General features: G+C 42.6%; 1 protein-coding gene across 10 annotated transcripts in view; it reads left to right on the top strand.

Moving 5' to 3' along the window:
- The window catches only part of Rbms3 (RNA binding motif, single stranded interacting protein), a 1,057,168-nt gene that overhangs the window by 939,618 nt on the left and 102,360 nt on the right, over positions 1-15,190 (top strand). For 6 of the 10 annotated variants that reach the window (NM_001172121.1, NM_178660.4, XM_030244162.1 and 3 more), the window contains one exon: positions 9,069-9,165. In NM_001172121.1, coding sequence (NP_001165592.1) covers positions 9,069-9,165 — 97 coding nt within the window. Of the gene's footprint in view, positions 1-9,068; positions 9,166-11,598; positions 11,650-15,190 lie in introns of all 10 variants that reach the window. The other 4 variants (NM_001172126.1, NM_001172122.1, NM_001172124.1 and 1 more) reach the window with 1 other exon arrangement.

Here is a 15,190-nt window from a genome sequence, read left to right as displayed (position 1 = left end):
AATATAAACATAATAAATAATAAAAAGAGGACATGAAGTTGCAGGGGAGTTGGGGAAGAGTTGAAACAGGAGAAGTGAGGGCTGGATATGATCTTTAATATAGTATCAAAGAATAAAAAAAAATCAAATGAGTAGAGTCCCATAACTGCCACATTATCACTGCATTGTGAAACTAGAACAGAGACTTTGTTTAGCGTATGTGCTAGTGTGCCAGCAATATAACTCTATCATAGTAAGACTTTGGTATTGGTAGTCACTGGGGAATAACAATTCCACCTGTCTGTATCCATCCAAGTTACCACTTGAAATTAGTTCAGTCTCACCTTTACCTAAGAGTTGGAGGTTAGGGGGGCTGGAGAGATGGCTCAGTGGTTAAGAGCACTGACTGCTCTTCTAGAGGTCCTGAGTTCAATTCCCAGCAACCACATGGTGGCTCACAGCCATCTGTAATGAGATCTGATGCCCTGTTCTGGTGTGTCTGAAGACAGCGACAGTGTACACTATAAATAAAATAAATCTTAAAAAAAAAAGTTGGAGGTTAAAGGGTCAAAGTCATAACTGGGAAGGGAAACCTGTATATATATGTTTTTTTTTTTTACCATATATCAGCTTAGCAAAATAAAACTGTCCATTCCCCTCCACTGGCTGAGCACAACTCTGTTACAGTTTGTTATCACTGTCTCCTGTTGTTTTTATCTTCCTAGCAGTCCACTATAAAATCCCATCACTTTCAAATATGACTTGGAGGAAATGAGAAACAAGCCTTCCCACATTCCCAGGGCTTCTTCTCCGGGCCCCTCTCCCCCACGATGTGTTGTATAATGTCCCTCAGAGGTTTTATTGGAGTCCAATGTATTCCTGTGAGAGGCGACAAGGGAATGTCTCCCGTGGTGTTCTCTGCCAGCTGTTTTCTATGGGCATTTGATACTAAGTGATACAGAAACATCACACTATTGCTCTGAGAAGGAAATGACTGGAAAGCTGTGTTAGTGTTACAGCAGTATATTGTTACTACTTTATACATAAATATGGTGATATTAGAGTAAAAATGACCAGAAATGTATTAATCTTATCCTATTGGTTAGCCTGAGTATTCATGGTTCCAACTCTAATAATATTGCCCGTGGACATAAAACACAAGCTCTTACTGTCTGTTTTGGTGTGCAAATAGGATTTTGTATGTTTTCTTTATGGTAAAAACATCCCACCCTGGGGTTATTGAGATGTCTGTGTTATTTTTATTGCCAGTGAAATAAGATTTTACTATATTACTGCTGACTGAAAATCCCCCTGAGATGACTTTTCTTTAGGCAAACCGATATCCCATTAGTGACCCTATACTCTCATTTCCCTGGGCTTAGGAAAGATACTTGCCTTTAATGCCAGAAAACTCAGGAACTGCTGTGTTCCTTAAAAAGCACACATGTGAGGCTGGGGAGGTGGCTCAGTGGGCAGAGCCTGCAGGGCCTGAGTGAGATTCCACCACCCACAGGAAGCAGATGCTATAATCCGAGTCTCTAATCCCAGCATTCCTGTGGGAAGTTGGGAGGTGTGGACAGGAGAATTGCTGGGGTTCACCGAATTGCTTGGGCTATCCTGGTGTAGGCAGCAGCAAAATGAGAAACGTATCTCACAAGCACAGTGGGAAGTGAAAACCAACATCTGAGTCTGTCCTCCAACCTCCATAAAAGTCGAGTGGTGTGTAAGCACCCCAGTGTACACCATACACAAAGATGAACGGGTTTTCAATGGGTATCTGGTTTACTCTTAGTTCTTCATCATTTGGGGTTTAGGTTACAGGAAACCTCATCTGTAGGTCCACACCAGGCTACTTGGTGTGTCAGCTTGACTAGCAGTTCAGGCTGGATGACTTGTGGTTGTATATTCCGCTATGCAGTGCAGAGCAATCTGTAGTATCTCAAAACTTTCCAGTGGATGTCAGCCGCCTCCGGTTGTCTCTAGACATTGTCAAAGGAAGAAAGACCTGCATCCAACTTAGAACACCCAGTTAGATGTCCAATGAAGGCTTTTTGTGAGGTAGAAATCATGGCCCCAAATATATACGTGTGTACATATGTGTGTGCATCTGTGTGTCTGTGTTTGTGTGTATGCGTGTCTTTGTTTGTGTGTGAGTATGCATACCCATTTGGCTTTCTGTGTCTCTATGTATGTATATATGTTGTATGCTTGTATGTGTCTGTGTATCTGTGTGTGGGCTTGTGTGTGAGTATGTATTTTGGTGTCTGTCTGTATGTCTGTCTGTATATATGTGTCTATATGTCTGTGTGTGTGCTTATGTGTGAGTGTGTGTGTATCAGAGTTTGTGTTTCTGTGACTGTGTAACATGAATACCTTCCAGAGCATCCATATGACTCAAAGCCATCTGTAACTCCAATTGCAAGGGATCTGATACCCTCTTCTGGCCCCTCAGTCACTATATGCATGTGGCACACATTGATGCAGGCAAATACTTAGACACATAGAATGAACAAAAATCTAAAAAAAAAAAATCACTAAGCATTAAAAACAAAGATCTTAAGAGAGTAAACTATTTTTGGTTGAACAGTTTGTCCAGGAATCTGTTCCCAGCACTTTATAGCAAGACTTACCAGCCATGATATGTGCATTCCCACTTAGAAATTACAAAGGCATGTATGTTCATGGAGTGCCTCTGTAGCATGTACTTTCTACTACTCCACTTTAAACTCCAAGCAGACCTCTCTACCAGCTACCTCCCTGGTTCCCTTGGATCTGCAAATGAAAGACACACACACACACACACACACATACACACACACACACACATGTTAATTTTTAATATGCTTTTTAGCTCAATGGCCGAGCACTTCTAAGCCTCCCCAGGCTAAAGTGCCCTTATTCACTCCCAGCTCAACGCCTCTAAATCTTCTCTCAGCTTAGCTGCCAGGTTACCTTCTCCTTGATCCATACCCTAAATCTGCCCTCATCTTAGTTACATTTCTAATCTCCTGCCTGCTACCCCAGGCCACTCCACCCAAGATCTCACATGGCTCTCTCTTCCTCCAAAGCATGGTGAATCTTTTTTCCTCCTCCTGTGTCTCCAAGCCTGCCTGCAGGAACCTGGAAGCCCCACCTCTTCTGACTAGCTGTTGGCCGCTAGCATCTTTATTGATTGATCAAGAACCAATTGGGAAACAGGACCTTCAGCCTTCCCGTGCAGATTCCCTGTTCAAGCAACAGAACCACCCCCTGCATGCCTCTATGATGGCTACAAGTTGGGTTGATTTTCTATTAGTTGTTCCCTGTGAGGCATTTATCTGGATTTATTTAGATAGATGCCAATATGAAAGGCCTGGGACTTGTTTCTATGGTATGTACATGTTTGTCCAGGTGTATGTGGACAAGCACATGCGTATGTGTGTTCACATGCCTGCATATGTGAATGTGTATATATGATATGTCTCTATGTGGTATGATGTATGTGTATGCATATGTATATGCATGTGTATATGATGTGTGTATGTACATGTACATTCACATTTAGGCCAGAGTTTAACCTCAGGTGTCATTCCCTGGAGATACTCACCATAGTTTATGAGATAGGCTCTCTCATTGGCCAGACTCTCACCAAGTAGTGTAGGCTCAGTGAGCCCCACCTAGCCATCTTCCTATCTCCACTACTCAGGGATTACAATGGTACATTCACAACCACACCTGGATTTTCTTAAGTGTGCTCTAGGAATTAAACCTAAGTTTTATGTTTGTCCTTTACTGACTGAGCTGTCTCCTCAATCAGACATTGTCTGTAAAGTATGTATGGACACATGGCAGGGGCTCAGATGTGCTGCGGTTCTTCCTTCAGACTCATATTTCTCCTTTGGGCACAGCCCTCCTAAGCCTCAGCTGCCACAGTGGCCTCTCCTGGAGTGGCCTAAAAGAGTGGCCTTGCAGCAGGATCAGAGTTAGATTAAGATTTGGGGCTCTGCCCGCTCTTCCCACTGAGTTTTCTGTTCTGGGTATCGCTGACTTGAATGGCCATTTCAGAATACACTGAGAAGTATGGAATGTCACTCTTATTTGATGGATGGGATTAGAGCAGATAGAACAAAAGCACATTAAATTTCCCCCTGACAGGTTCCTCCTGTGATGTTCTTTTACTTGGTTGGTTAATTTCTATTTCTGTTCTCTGCATTCTCCACAGAATAACTTTGCAAACTCTGTCAATACAAATTGTATTGCTTTTATTCTAAATATTCCAATTGGAACACTTTACAAAATAGACTGTCCATGCTAAAATGCAGCACATGGTTTTTCTGTCAGTGTAAGGGTAAGAGGGGGCTTGTTCAACAAGCTTTGTCACTGTATGGGGCATGAGACGGACTCTGGGTACCTGGTCATGTCCTTATCAGCCTAGGGCAGGTCTCTCTGCCCACTGCCTCATAAACAAAATTTGTCAAAGACCTAAAAGAGATTATCAAAAGCTAACCAGATCTTCCACAGCAAAGGACTGCCATGCCTAGTTATGAGAGCCCTTCATTCTTAGAAAGCAGACATTATGTGAACTTCCCTTGGACATTTACCAAGATGCAGCTCTGGGCTTTCCTTCTTTGGAATCTCTAGCTCTCTATCATCTACATGGGCCCATTGGGAATGGCCTAACGAACACTAGCATCGACTTTGCATGCACTTATCCCTCAATAAACAATCACTGTATTACTACAATGCCCCAGGCTTCCTCCTACACAGCAAGGTCACTATTGCCTGAATCCACATTGAACTAATAGTCTAAAGAGAAAAATAGTTAAGAAATATGCTGTAGTTTTCAGCTTGGACTTCCATAGGCAAGTCATTATCTTAACTTTTATTGATCTCTTCACAAACTCCAAAGGCTCAGAGTTCAAAATCAAGGACATAATTTACTTTCTGTGAGGATGCCCCCTTCCTGGCTTTTCAATGGCTACCATCCTGTGTATCCTTGGTGGCCCTCCCCCACCGCCCCTGTGTGTTTGTGTGTGTGTGTGTGTGTGTGTGTGTGTGTGTGTGTGTGTGTGTGTGTAGAGGGTAGAAAATGGGCTCTTAGGTATCTGTTTTTAATTCCCTCTCACCAAGAATCCACCCTTGCTGTGCCCTCTCACTTTAATTGCTTTTTCAGAGGCCTGTCTTCCAATGCATTTGTGCCAGAAGTCAAGATTTCAATGCATGAACCGCAGAGGTGGGAGACACATTCAATCTATAGCAGAGATTTTTTTCTTTTCTTTTTGAGAAATTTTCAGCTGCCTCAGTTATAGAACAAAGAAAAGTAATAAAGGAGAAGGATATATATATATATATATTGCTACACTAGCCACAAGTGCCTTAAAGAATGCACATATGAGAGGGCAAAAAGGTGGGGACTATAGAAGCTATGAAACCATCTGTGTAGACAGAGTCCACACTGTGCTGCTCAGTGGGAAAAGGGACAACAGAATCATTAGGAGGAGAAAGTTCCAGAATCCCAGATGTGTGGTCATCAGGTACAAAAAAGGCATCTGAGAGGCTGGCAGAAGACTGATTGGTTGGTGACTGAATTATGTCCTTGTTGCAATGAGAAGCCCAGGAAGGCTGTTAGGCAGATGAGCCTAAAGTAAGGCATTCTTTGAGGGACAAACAGGAATACTGAGTGACATTTCAGAGTCCTGTCTGAGACACATGGGTACACAGAGTAAGTGTTCAGTAAACCTTTTAAAACATAAAGTAGAGGTCCAGGGAGCTAGCTCCATGTCCAGGAACACACCGGGCTCTCACAGAGGACCTGGACCTGGTTCCCGGCACTCACATCACATCACATGCCTCCCAACCATCTGTAAGTCCAGCTCCAAAGCTCCCTATGCCCTCTTCTGGCCTCTCTGAACACCTGCATGTGCATGATGTACATACAGACAAGTGGGCAGACACACATACACATCTACAAAAATAAAAAGTACAAAGATGGATATTCTGTAGGAACTGTCTTTGTAAGAGTCAGTTTAGAGCAGGTGTTGTGGATCCCTGCCATCCAGCACTTGGTAAGCTGAAGCAGGAGGATTCATACAAGGTTAAGTCCATTCTGTTCTGCATAGTGAGATCCTAGCTCAAAAACAGTGTTTCCTGCATGGCATGATGATGTGCACCTGCAATCCCAGCACTCAGGGGGCTGAGGCTGAGGATTAGCAGTTCAAGGCTAGCCTCAGTTAGTTAGTGGACCAATGGCCAGCTTTAAGTTGAGACCCCCTTTCCAAAGACAATCCTCCAGAGCAAGGACAATTTAGTATGATTCTGAGTATATAAATATATACTTCTATATGTATGATCTATAGATTACACCGTGTATATGTATATATGTGTGTATACATATATACACATATACACGTGCGCGTGTGCGTGTATTTGCCCTTCTGGGGTATAACTTTATAATTGTATCAGGTACATACAGTTCTGAGATCACAGCAATCAAGGTTTGAAGAGCTACACCCACTCCTAAGTCCCCTTAAGCCCCTCTGGAGTAACCCCTTCCCTCATAACTAGACTATCCCAGCCTGTGAGTCATCTCCTGCCTCTACGACTTTGCCTTTTCCACATTGTGATAGAAACAGGATGTGCACCTTGTAGTGTCTTAGGTCCTCTTTCACTTAGCACAACCCCCTTAAGATCTGCCCTGGTGGCTTTAGCATTGGTTATGGTTGGCCTTCCTTTCCATAGATTCCACATTCATGGGTTCCACCAACCACAATACAAAATATTTGAAAAAATGCATCTACATACAGTAATTTTCTTCTTGTCTTTATTCTCCAGAAGATAAGATCTAACTGCTTGTAGGGATTGTACTTGTATTAAAGATTATAAGTAATCTAGAGTTAACTTGTGGTAAACCAGGAGTGCATGCTGTATGTACACACTACACTGTCCTATGCAAGAGAACAGAGGATATCTCTGTTAGGTATCCATGGCTGGGGAGGAGCATGGACAATAAGCCTGGTTGTGTTTTTGGTCTTGTTGCTTTGTGGTGTTCCACTGTATGGATGCAATGCTGTCTTTGGGCAAATTTTAAATACATCTTGTTGTTATCAGTTTCAGGTGAATATGAATAAAAGTTCTGCCCACATTTGCATTAAGGGTTTGTATAAACAAGTTTTCATTTCTCTTTCTTAGGAAGAGCAGGGTTCTGGGACACAGGGTGTGTCGATATCTAAGTTCATAAGAACCTCCAAGCCTTTTTCCTAGACAGCCTTAGCCCTAAGCACTCCCTCCAGCGGGAGAATTTCACTTTCTCTGTATTCTCATCATAACTGACCTGTGTGTGTTTGTTTTCTGTCCTGGTACTTGTATAGCTAGTGTCCCTTTGAGAGCATCAGTCTTAGCTAGAAGAGCCAGTGAGCAGGCGTAGGAAGAACAATGCATTAGTTGGTTTTGTTTTTTGTTTTTCCTATCTATACCTTTTTTTTTTTCTTAATCCAAAGAATTCGGCCTTAAAAAAATCCTTGGTAGGGATTGGAAAGATTATTTAGCAGTGAAGAAAGCTCATGGCTCTTACAGAGGATCTGAGTTTGGTTCCCAGCACAGACATTGGAAGACTTACATCTCTTAACTCCAGTTCTGTGAAAGCCAACGCCCTCTTTTGGCCTCCGCAGGCACTGCACTCACAAGTGCACAAACCCACATATACACATAATGAAACATAAAGAAATATATACTTTTAAAATTCTTGATAAAACCTAAATAAAAAAAGGTTTAACTTAAATAGATGTATAACAAAAACATGCATGTCACTAATCCTTGCTTTGAACCATTAACAACTTGAGTCTTGGCAACCTCAAATCTTATATATGCTCTATCCAGCAGAAGACCATAAAATGCTTCCTTTTAGATAAGCCCTTATGTTTTCAAAGTGACAGTGAATTCTGGGAGTTAATGAATACGTTGTGTTGTTACTTATAAAGGGAGTATCATGGCTGACTCTTGCTATGCAGTTAGCAAAGCAAAACACTTGTTGCTTTCTCCCTGATTTCCCAGCAGGTAGGAGCATGAGTGCACAGACTTTCTATGGTGACCTCGTCTTATCTGTTCCATGGCTACTTTGGTCTTTCATGTCAATGGAGCTATGTGGAGTAAACTGTTTAAAACCCCACTGAAGAGTTAGGTCAGTAGACACCTGGTAGACACTAAGGCCTCTCCCACATGTTGATGATATGCCGTTGGCTTTAACGTCTAGGTATTTCAGTTTTGTAGAAGAAAAGGTTCTTCCCTCGTATTTGTGAGCTCCTGATTTCACCCAGTATTATTTTATAATTGTTCAGTGGGTGTTCTAAAAGGTCAAGGAAATTAAGTGCTACCCACAGTCTCTTGGAGCTTGTCCCATAATCCTGTTACCTACACCACTTCCTTGATCGAATCCAGAAAGTTCTTTTCTCCAATCCAGACTCAAGTCATCCTCTTTCTTTGGAGAAAATACTATCCTCTGAAGGATACTACCACAAAATATTAGAAGAGTGATTTCCGACCTCCCTAAATCTGTGTGTGGCCCTTTAATGCAGTTACTCATGCTACTTCATAACTGTACACTTGCGAGTGTTGCGAGTTGTAATACAAATATCTGATATGTAGGCTATGTGATATGCAACCCCTGTGAAAGAGTTGTTCAATCCTGAGAGGGATCACGAACCAGCAAGTAGAGAACCACTGATGTGTAGACCCTTCTAGGAATGAATTCTTATTTCCTGAAACAGATGCGCTCAATGTGAGCTCTTACCACCTTCCTTTACAAAGCCTGGTGCCTTTTTCTTTTGGAGAATTCTTTTGGAGGACTTTTGCTCAGCACCACCATTTGTAAGGCTTGATACTGCTCTCTACCTGTTAGCTACCAGCACTGTTGTGCCCACAGTTGATTTTGTCAGATGACTTAAAGTTGTCTCTGTATTCACCTGATGTGTCCCTCTGGGAGGAATCAGATATGTATCCCTTGCAGATGGTGCTGTGAACAGTGGGGAACTCTCTTGGTGTTCTTGGCAGGGCTGGATTGCAGGCCGGTCATGCAGCAGCTTCATGAATCTTTTGTTGTTGTTTTCTGTTCACAGATTTTATTCTTCACCGTACAGTCTCGCAACCAACCGCATGATCCCACAGACATCTATCACGCCCTTCATTGCCGCTTCCCCTGTCTCCACATACCAGGTATGTCTGTTCACCTGCACCTCACGAAAGGGCTTCTTGCAAGTAATGTGCTACTGAGAGTCCAAAAGGGCATGGTAGGATTTTTTTTTTAAAGTGCCCTACGCAGTAGCCATACCTTAATATGCTAATGTTTCTGTTAGGAATTAATGAAGGACTGGCTTCCCAGGGGTTCTGTGTATCAGTTAGCTAAGTAATCAGATCTGGTATGCATTGGCTCCTTTCTACACAGCTCCTTCAGTGCTGGGGAATGGTCCTGCCTGTTGTCTGATGGTTTGGTTGCTCACATTCCACAGGGATGCTCTAATAAGCATCTTTGTAGAGATCCCTCCTCATATTGTGTTCCAAGGTGGCCTACCTTGTCATCTCATTTTTTTTCTCACAGTTGTCTTGGTAAAAGTACCCCATTAGATATTAAAGGGGACCTCCCAGTGGGGAAGATAATGAAAGCGGGTAAAACGTGTTTCTTCTTCCTGCTCTTTACCTCATTTCTTATTCTTAAGAAGATCAGACTTTGGGGTCCCTCCCAGGTGTTGAAATGTTGGGGCATCTGAGACTCAGTGTGTGTCCTAAACCAGGTGTTCTGGCCAGGAGTTCTGAGTCCAGAGGTGGATGGAAGTAGCCACGCTTCCGCAAAACTCGCTCATCTTGCTCTTGTGAGCTACCTAGCAGCTCCGCCAATCGCCTTTCTGTTCTCTTCACCTGCTCCTGCTAACCACTCTTCCAGTTCTCAGCATAAAATGCTTGTAAATGCCACAGAGGGAGGGACCGGAAAAGCACATGTGTGTGTGTGTGTGTGTGTGTGTGTGCACATTTGATTTCTTTTTTTTAGTATGCAAAATGGATGTGGGCAGATGTTTCAGAGTAGGCAGGAAGCCAGTGTTACCTACCAACACCAACCTGTGGCATTCCCCCAGCTCAGCCACTCTATACATTTTCCAGGCTATCCCATCTGTCAGAGCATCAAAATTGAAGTCTATGCACATGTTCCCTTAACCACCAAATCCCCCACCTGCACATCATGCCTTTATGACACTCAGACTCTTGAATCAAGAGCTCCACGCCAACAGGGTAGAGTTTTACTTAAATTGCATGAGGTGTTTCCAGAGTGGCTGGCTTCTTAATTGCTGTCTCTCGGGACCCATGAGGCTGTGTGCAGGTGTGTTTCAGCTTCACTCTTCCTTGAGGTGTGTGTGTGTGTGTGTGTGTGTGTGTGTGTGTGTGTGTGTGTGTTGTCTTTTTTTCTAATCTTGGCTCCTGCTGGAGCCAAGACCGCCCACTGAGCCACAGCACGGAATACTTAGGCAACATGAACTAATATCTACAGAAACGTGATTATCTTCTTCCAAAGATTACAGTCAATTTCCCCTGTTGCTATTTCTTTGCACCACTTTAAAAACAAAATAAAACAACAAAGTAACCGAAGTCTATTGGTAAATTTTGGAGTACAAACATAATGTATCGTAAGAGAAAACCTCACTGGCTTTCTGTGTGAAGATCCACTTGCACTAATTCTCTCCTATGGCTGACACATTTTAGAAGAGCAGGTGACTAGCCGACACATTTTTATGCACAGTACCGGTTGTCATGGGAGAGAATATTATCATAAACACGTTTAAGTTGGCTTCGACCTAAAACCTTCCTCTACACTTTCTGTTCTGTTGCTTTCTGACACTAATCTTGCTGCTTGGCTCGTTCTAAGATGGGGTCACCTGTGCAGGTGTAACTGTGATCGGTAAGGTACAGTTGGGGAGTCCTAGCAGTCAACCTCGGATTCTTTCAGTGTTTTCCTGGCTGTCCCTGGGAGCTGACCTACAAATGGTCTCTGGGGCTCTTTAAGACTTGAAGTCTTCAACTCTGACTGCAAAATAAGTTTTCAGGGTTGAGCCACCAGACCCGGGGGAGTGGCTCAGTCAGCAAAGCCCTTGCAATCTCCCAACCCCACAGAAAAACAGGGGAAGTGGTACAGAGTTGTAATTCCAGCTAGCAAGGTGGAGTCAAGCAGATTTGGGGCTCGCTGGGCAATCAGCTTAGCGTACTTGGTGCGTTCCAAGCTAGTGGCAGACCCTGTCTCAAAAAAAAAAAAAAAAGAAAAAGAAAAAGAAAAAAGAAAGAAAGAAAACAAGATAAAATTTACCTTATGAATAACACCTGATGCTGACTTGCATGCACTCTTACAAATGCATCAAATTCATGTGCACATGCGTGTGACACACGCGCACACACACACACACACACACACACACACACACACACAGAGCCTGGCTTATGTGGGTATTGCAGCCAGACACCTAGAAGGGGAATTGCTAAATTAACTCTCAGGGCCGCTGAGAGTTCCTGCCTCAACTCCCTGAGACGTAGTGCAGCACCACTGAACACAAGCACCGAGTTCCCTGTGTGATTGCCTTGTCCTAATGACTGCTGTTTGATGCGTAGGTCCAGAGCACGTCATGGACGCCACACCTGCCATACATTATGCAACCAACAGTAAGTGTTCTCAGTCACCTGAGGCTCAATGTTTCTATTCTCCAAGGGCAAGCTTTCGGGATGCAGAGCGGCTCTGGGGTGGAACTTTGCTCATAGACCAGAACTCTTTCAGACGGACACTTCCCTCCAGAAGCAGAGAGGCCACTGGAAAAGGCACAGAAGCACATACCACAGGCAGCTAGAGATAGGCGTAGACACAGAGGCAGGAACAGATTTATGTGCAAGAGGACTCCCACTTCAGAAAGAAACTCCTAACTCTTTACAGTTAAACCTGACTTATGAACTCAGTGAAATGCATTTGGAAAACCTACTGAGGAAAGAGGACGCATGGGTAGATTCCATGTTAAAGACCATTTGCCATTCTATTCTTTACTGAAAAAAAAAATGTCTTCCAAAACATTCCAAGTACTTCCTACTTGCTGGATTTCCCAGCTGTAGTTCCTTTCCTTGGGCTCCAGTGAAAAGAGGGGTATGTTACAGAAGAACCTAGACTGTAGCTTAGGATCCTTTTGATCTTTCTTTTATTGTGCAGTTTTTATAGCTCTATAGGAGAAGAAAGGAGGGGGAGGGAGTCACACACACACACACACAGATGTGACAGAAAGAGAGAGAATATTTCAACAGCACCACGTCACTTGAGTTTGAGAGCAAGGTCAGAGCCCTAGTCAGGGTGTTGTGTTTTGTGACAGGTACCCTGGCTTCCCTTTTGACTACGTAATAGTATTTTGTCAGGGGCAGAAGCTGTAAGTGACAGAAAAATGTAAAAATGGCCATCATGAACATTATCTTCATTAAAGAATTTTAATCCTTTCAGATAGCTCACTTATACAAAATAGACATAGTGAAGGGCAGGGGATTAAATGTGTATACACACACACACACACACACACAAGCAAATTTACTAGACTCAAAAGATCAGAGAACACAGTTTTCAAATTGACAAGTTGCCTCTTTCATGTTTTAAGAAAAAAAGGTTCCATATTTCCTCTAACATTTCAATAATTATCTCTTTATTTCTTTTTATATATACTACAGTGCACGCACACACACACATGGATGCATGTGTGTGTGTGTGTGTCCCTCTAGTCCCTCTAGTTTCCCTTATTTATACATCTTAGGGCCTTTCTAAGTTCATCGTGCCTTTGTTCTATAAATTATACCAATATGTCCAACACAGAGCAAAAATCTAGGCTCACTGTTCAAGTCATGAGATAAGACTCAGAATGTACTGCCAAAGCCATATATAGCCGAGTACAGACAGGGGCAGCATGGGGAGAGCACAGAATGCTTGGCCAGCTCGAGAGAGGAGACTGTCCAGCAGGAACCAATAGACTTCTAAAAAAAAGGTGCTCATCTCTGGAGTAATGATGCTCATAGCCTCTCTCTGAGGCAAGCACCATTGCCTTATGGCCAGAAGGAATGCACATCTGGAAAACTTCGAATATTTTTCCAGATGTCAAGCATGAATGAATCCCAGTTCTTTTTAAACTGTTAAAAGAGGGAGGTAAAAGAAAGAGGGGAAGAGAAATAGAGGGGGGAGAGAAAGAGAAAGAGGGAGAGAGAAATTGAATAGAACTTTATTTCAGCAGGAACTTGGAACCACACCCACAGCATTCTGATTCCTCCTCCTCTGTCCCAGCAGATATTCATCTCTATCTTAATGTGCATTTATAGCATGTCTTTCTTCATCAAACAGTAGGTGTGTGTGTGTGTGTGTGTGTGTGTGTGTGTGTGTGTGTGTGTGTGCATGTGTATGTGTGTTAATGTGTCTTTGGATTTTGCAAGCTGTGGCTTCTGGTCAAGGAGAACACATCACTTCCCACCAGTGAGCTATGCATTGTGGCTGGGCTTGGTTTCTAAGGCTAACATGTGAGGTCTATTGCTCCAGTGGTTTCCTGGACTGCCTCGGCCACCCACCACTTTGTTTTCTGAAAATGAGCTAAACAGTGTCATGGCAACACAGAGTTTGTGCCATCTGTCTTCCCCTAACATGCTTTCTGGTTGTCTATACTGTATAAAGAACATAACCAGCTGGCCTGAGGCCTTTTCCAGGGTCAAAGTTAAACTGGTCTCTCTCCATGATACTAAAGTATAAATATAGTTTAGCTATGTCAGGCCAAAAATAAGACTAACTGGAGTTGGCAAGTCAGAACAAGTCGATGACAGTTGTGTTAATTCTTGGCTGGGATGGTTGTGCTTGAAAATGTTTCTAGCTTGTAGGGTGTTGTTGTACAGCAGATTAAACTTCCCTTGTCCTTACATGATCATAGTAATATCTAAATAATTATGGATTTCGTTCATTAAATGAAGCATAATACCAATGCTTGGAAGTATGTTTTGTCAAACTCAAATTTTCAACAAATGCTTATTATTGAGTTGGAATAAACAAATGTCTAATTTTATTTTAAGTAACATCATTTGTGGAAAATGGCTGTTTGTATAGAAGCAAGCCTAAGGACAATAAGAATCAAACTTCTCTAACACATTTAGGAGTTATTTAAATTCCTTGCCAGTAAGTGAGGTGCAAATACCTTTAACTATAAGTAAGTAAAATTAATTATATTAAACTTACTTAATTTCCTAATTAAACCATTTAACATCTAATTCTTAAAGATAATAGCTATTAGTATACTGTTCTTACTAGGGAAAGCTTGATTTACAAGCATGTTCACAAAGTCAATACCCACGTCTCAAATATTGAATTCCAATTTATTTTCAGTTTCTCTCATTGTCCTGGTTAGCTTTGCATATCAATTTGACACAGACTGGAATCAGCTGAAAAAGAGTCCTGATAGAGTAATTGTCCATATTAGATTTGTGTGTTGGTATATGAGAGAAATTGTCTTGATTGATAAGAGATGTAGGATGTCCACTATGGGTGATAACATTCCCTTGGTAGAATGCCCTGACCTGTAGAAGGAAACTAGCAGAACAAGAGGTGGAGCAAGCAAGAGAATGAGGCAGAAACCAGTTCCTTCATGTTTCTACTCTGACTTCCTTCAACGTAGACCAAGACCCATGAGTGAAAGATAATAAAACAAAGTTTTCCTCACTTAAATTGCCTTTTGTTCATGATGTTTGTCATAGCAACAGAAAGAAAAGCAGGACGTACCTCCATCATTTATTCTGTCCCCATCTTTATACAAACTTGCATCTGAGCCTCTTTGTAATGGTGGCTTCTTACATTGTGCTTTTGTGCTGACTCCTAAGTGCGTACCAGATGCCTCATCCCTACTAAAGTCCCTAGGCTTGACTCAGGGGACCTTGTGTTCTCAAAAATGATATTAATTAAAGGCAGAACCATGCTTCCATGAAGGCATGAAGAATTAAAGAAGAACCCAGGCCCGGGGCTGGTTTGCCCAAATGCATGAATGGTTAAGGCAGAACAATGATGGTTGGTCACTGAGAACTGACTGTGGCGAAAGGGGTGGGTGTATGCACTGAGAGGCGGGAAGAAAGAAGTGTGTTATACCACCACACGCCTGACAAGAAGCCACTGGGAGAGTAGGCAACCCTCTGGCAACTCGAGGGGGAAGGCTTT

Source organism: Mus musculus, chromosome 9 (assembly GCF_000001635.26).
Source record: "Mus musculus strain C57BL/6J chromosome 9, GRCm38.p6 C57BL/6J".
Taxonomy (NCBI): domain Eukaryota; kingdom Metazoa; phylum Chordata; class Mammalia; order Rodentia; family Muridae; genus Mus; species Mus musculus.
The sequence above is the reverse complement of the archived record's forward strand: the minus strand, read 5'-3'. Positions and strand labels throughout refer to the sequence as shown.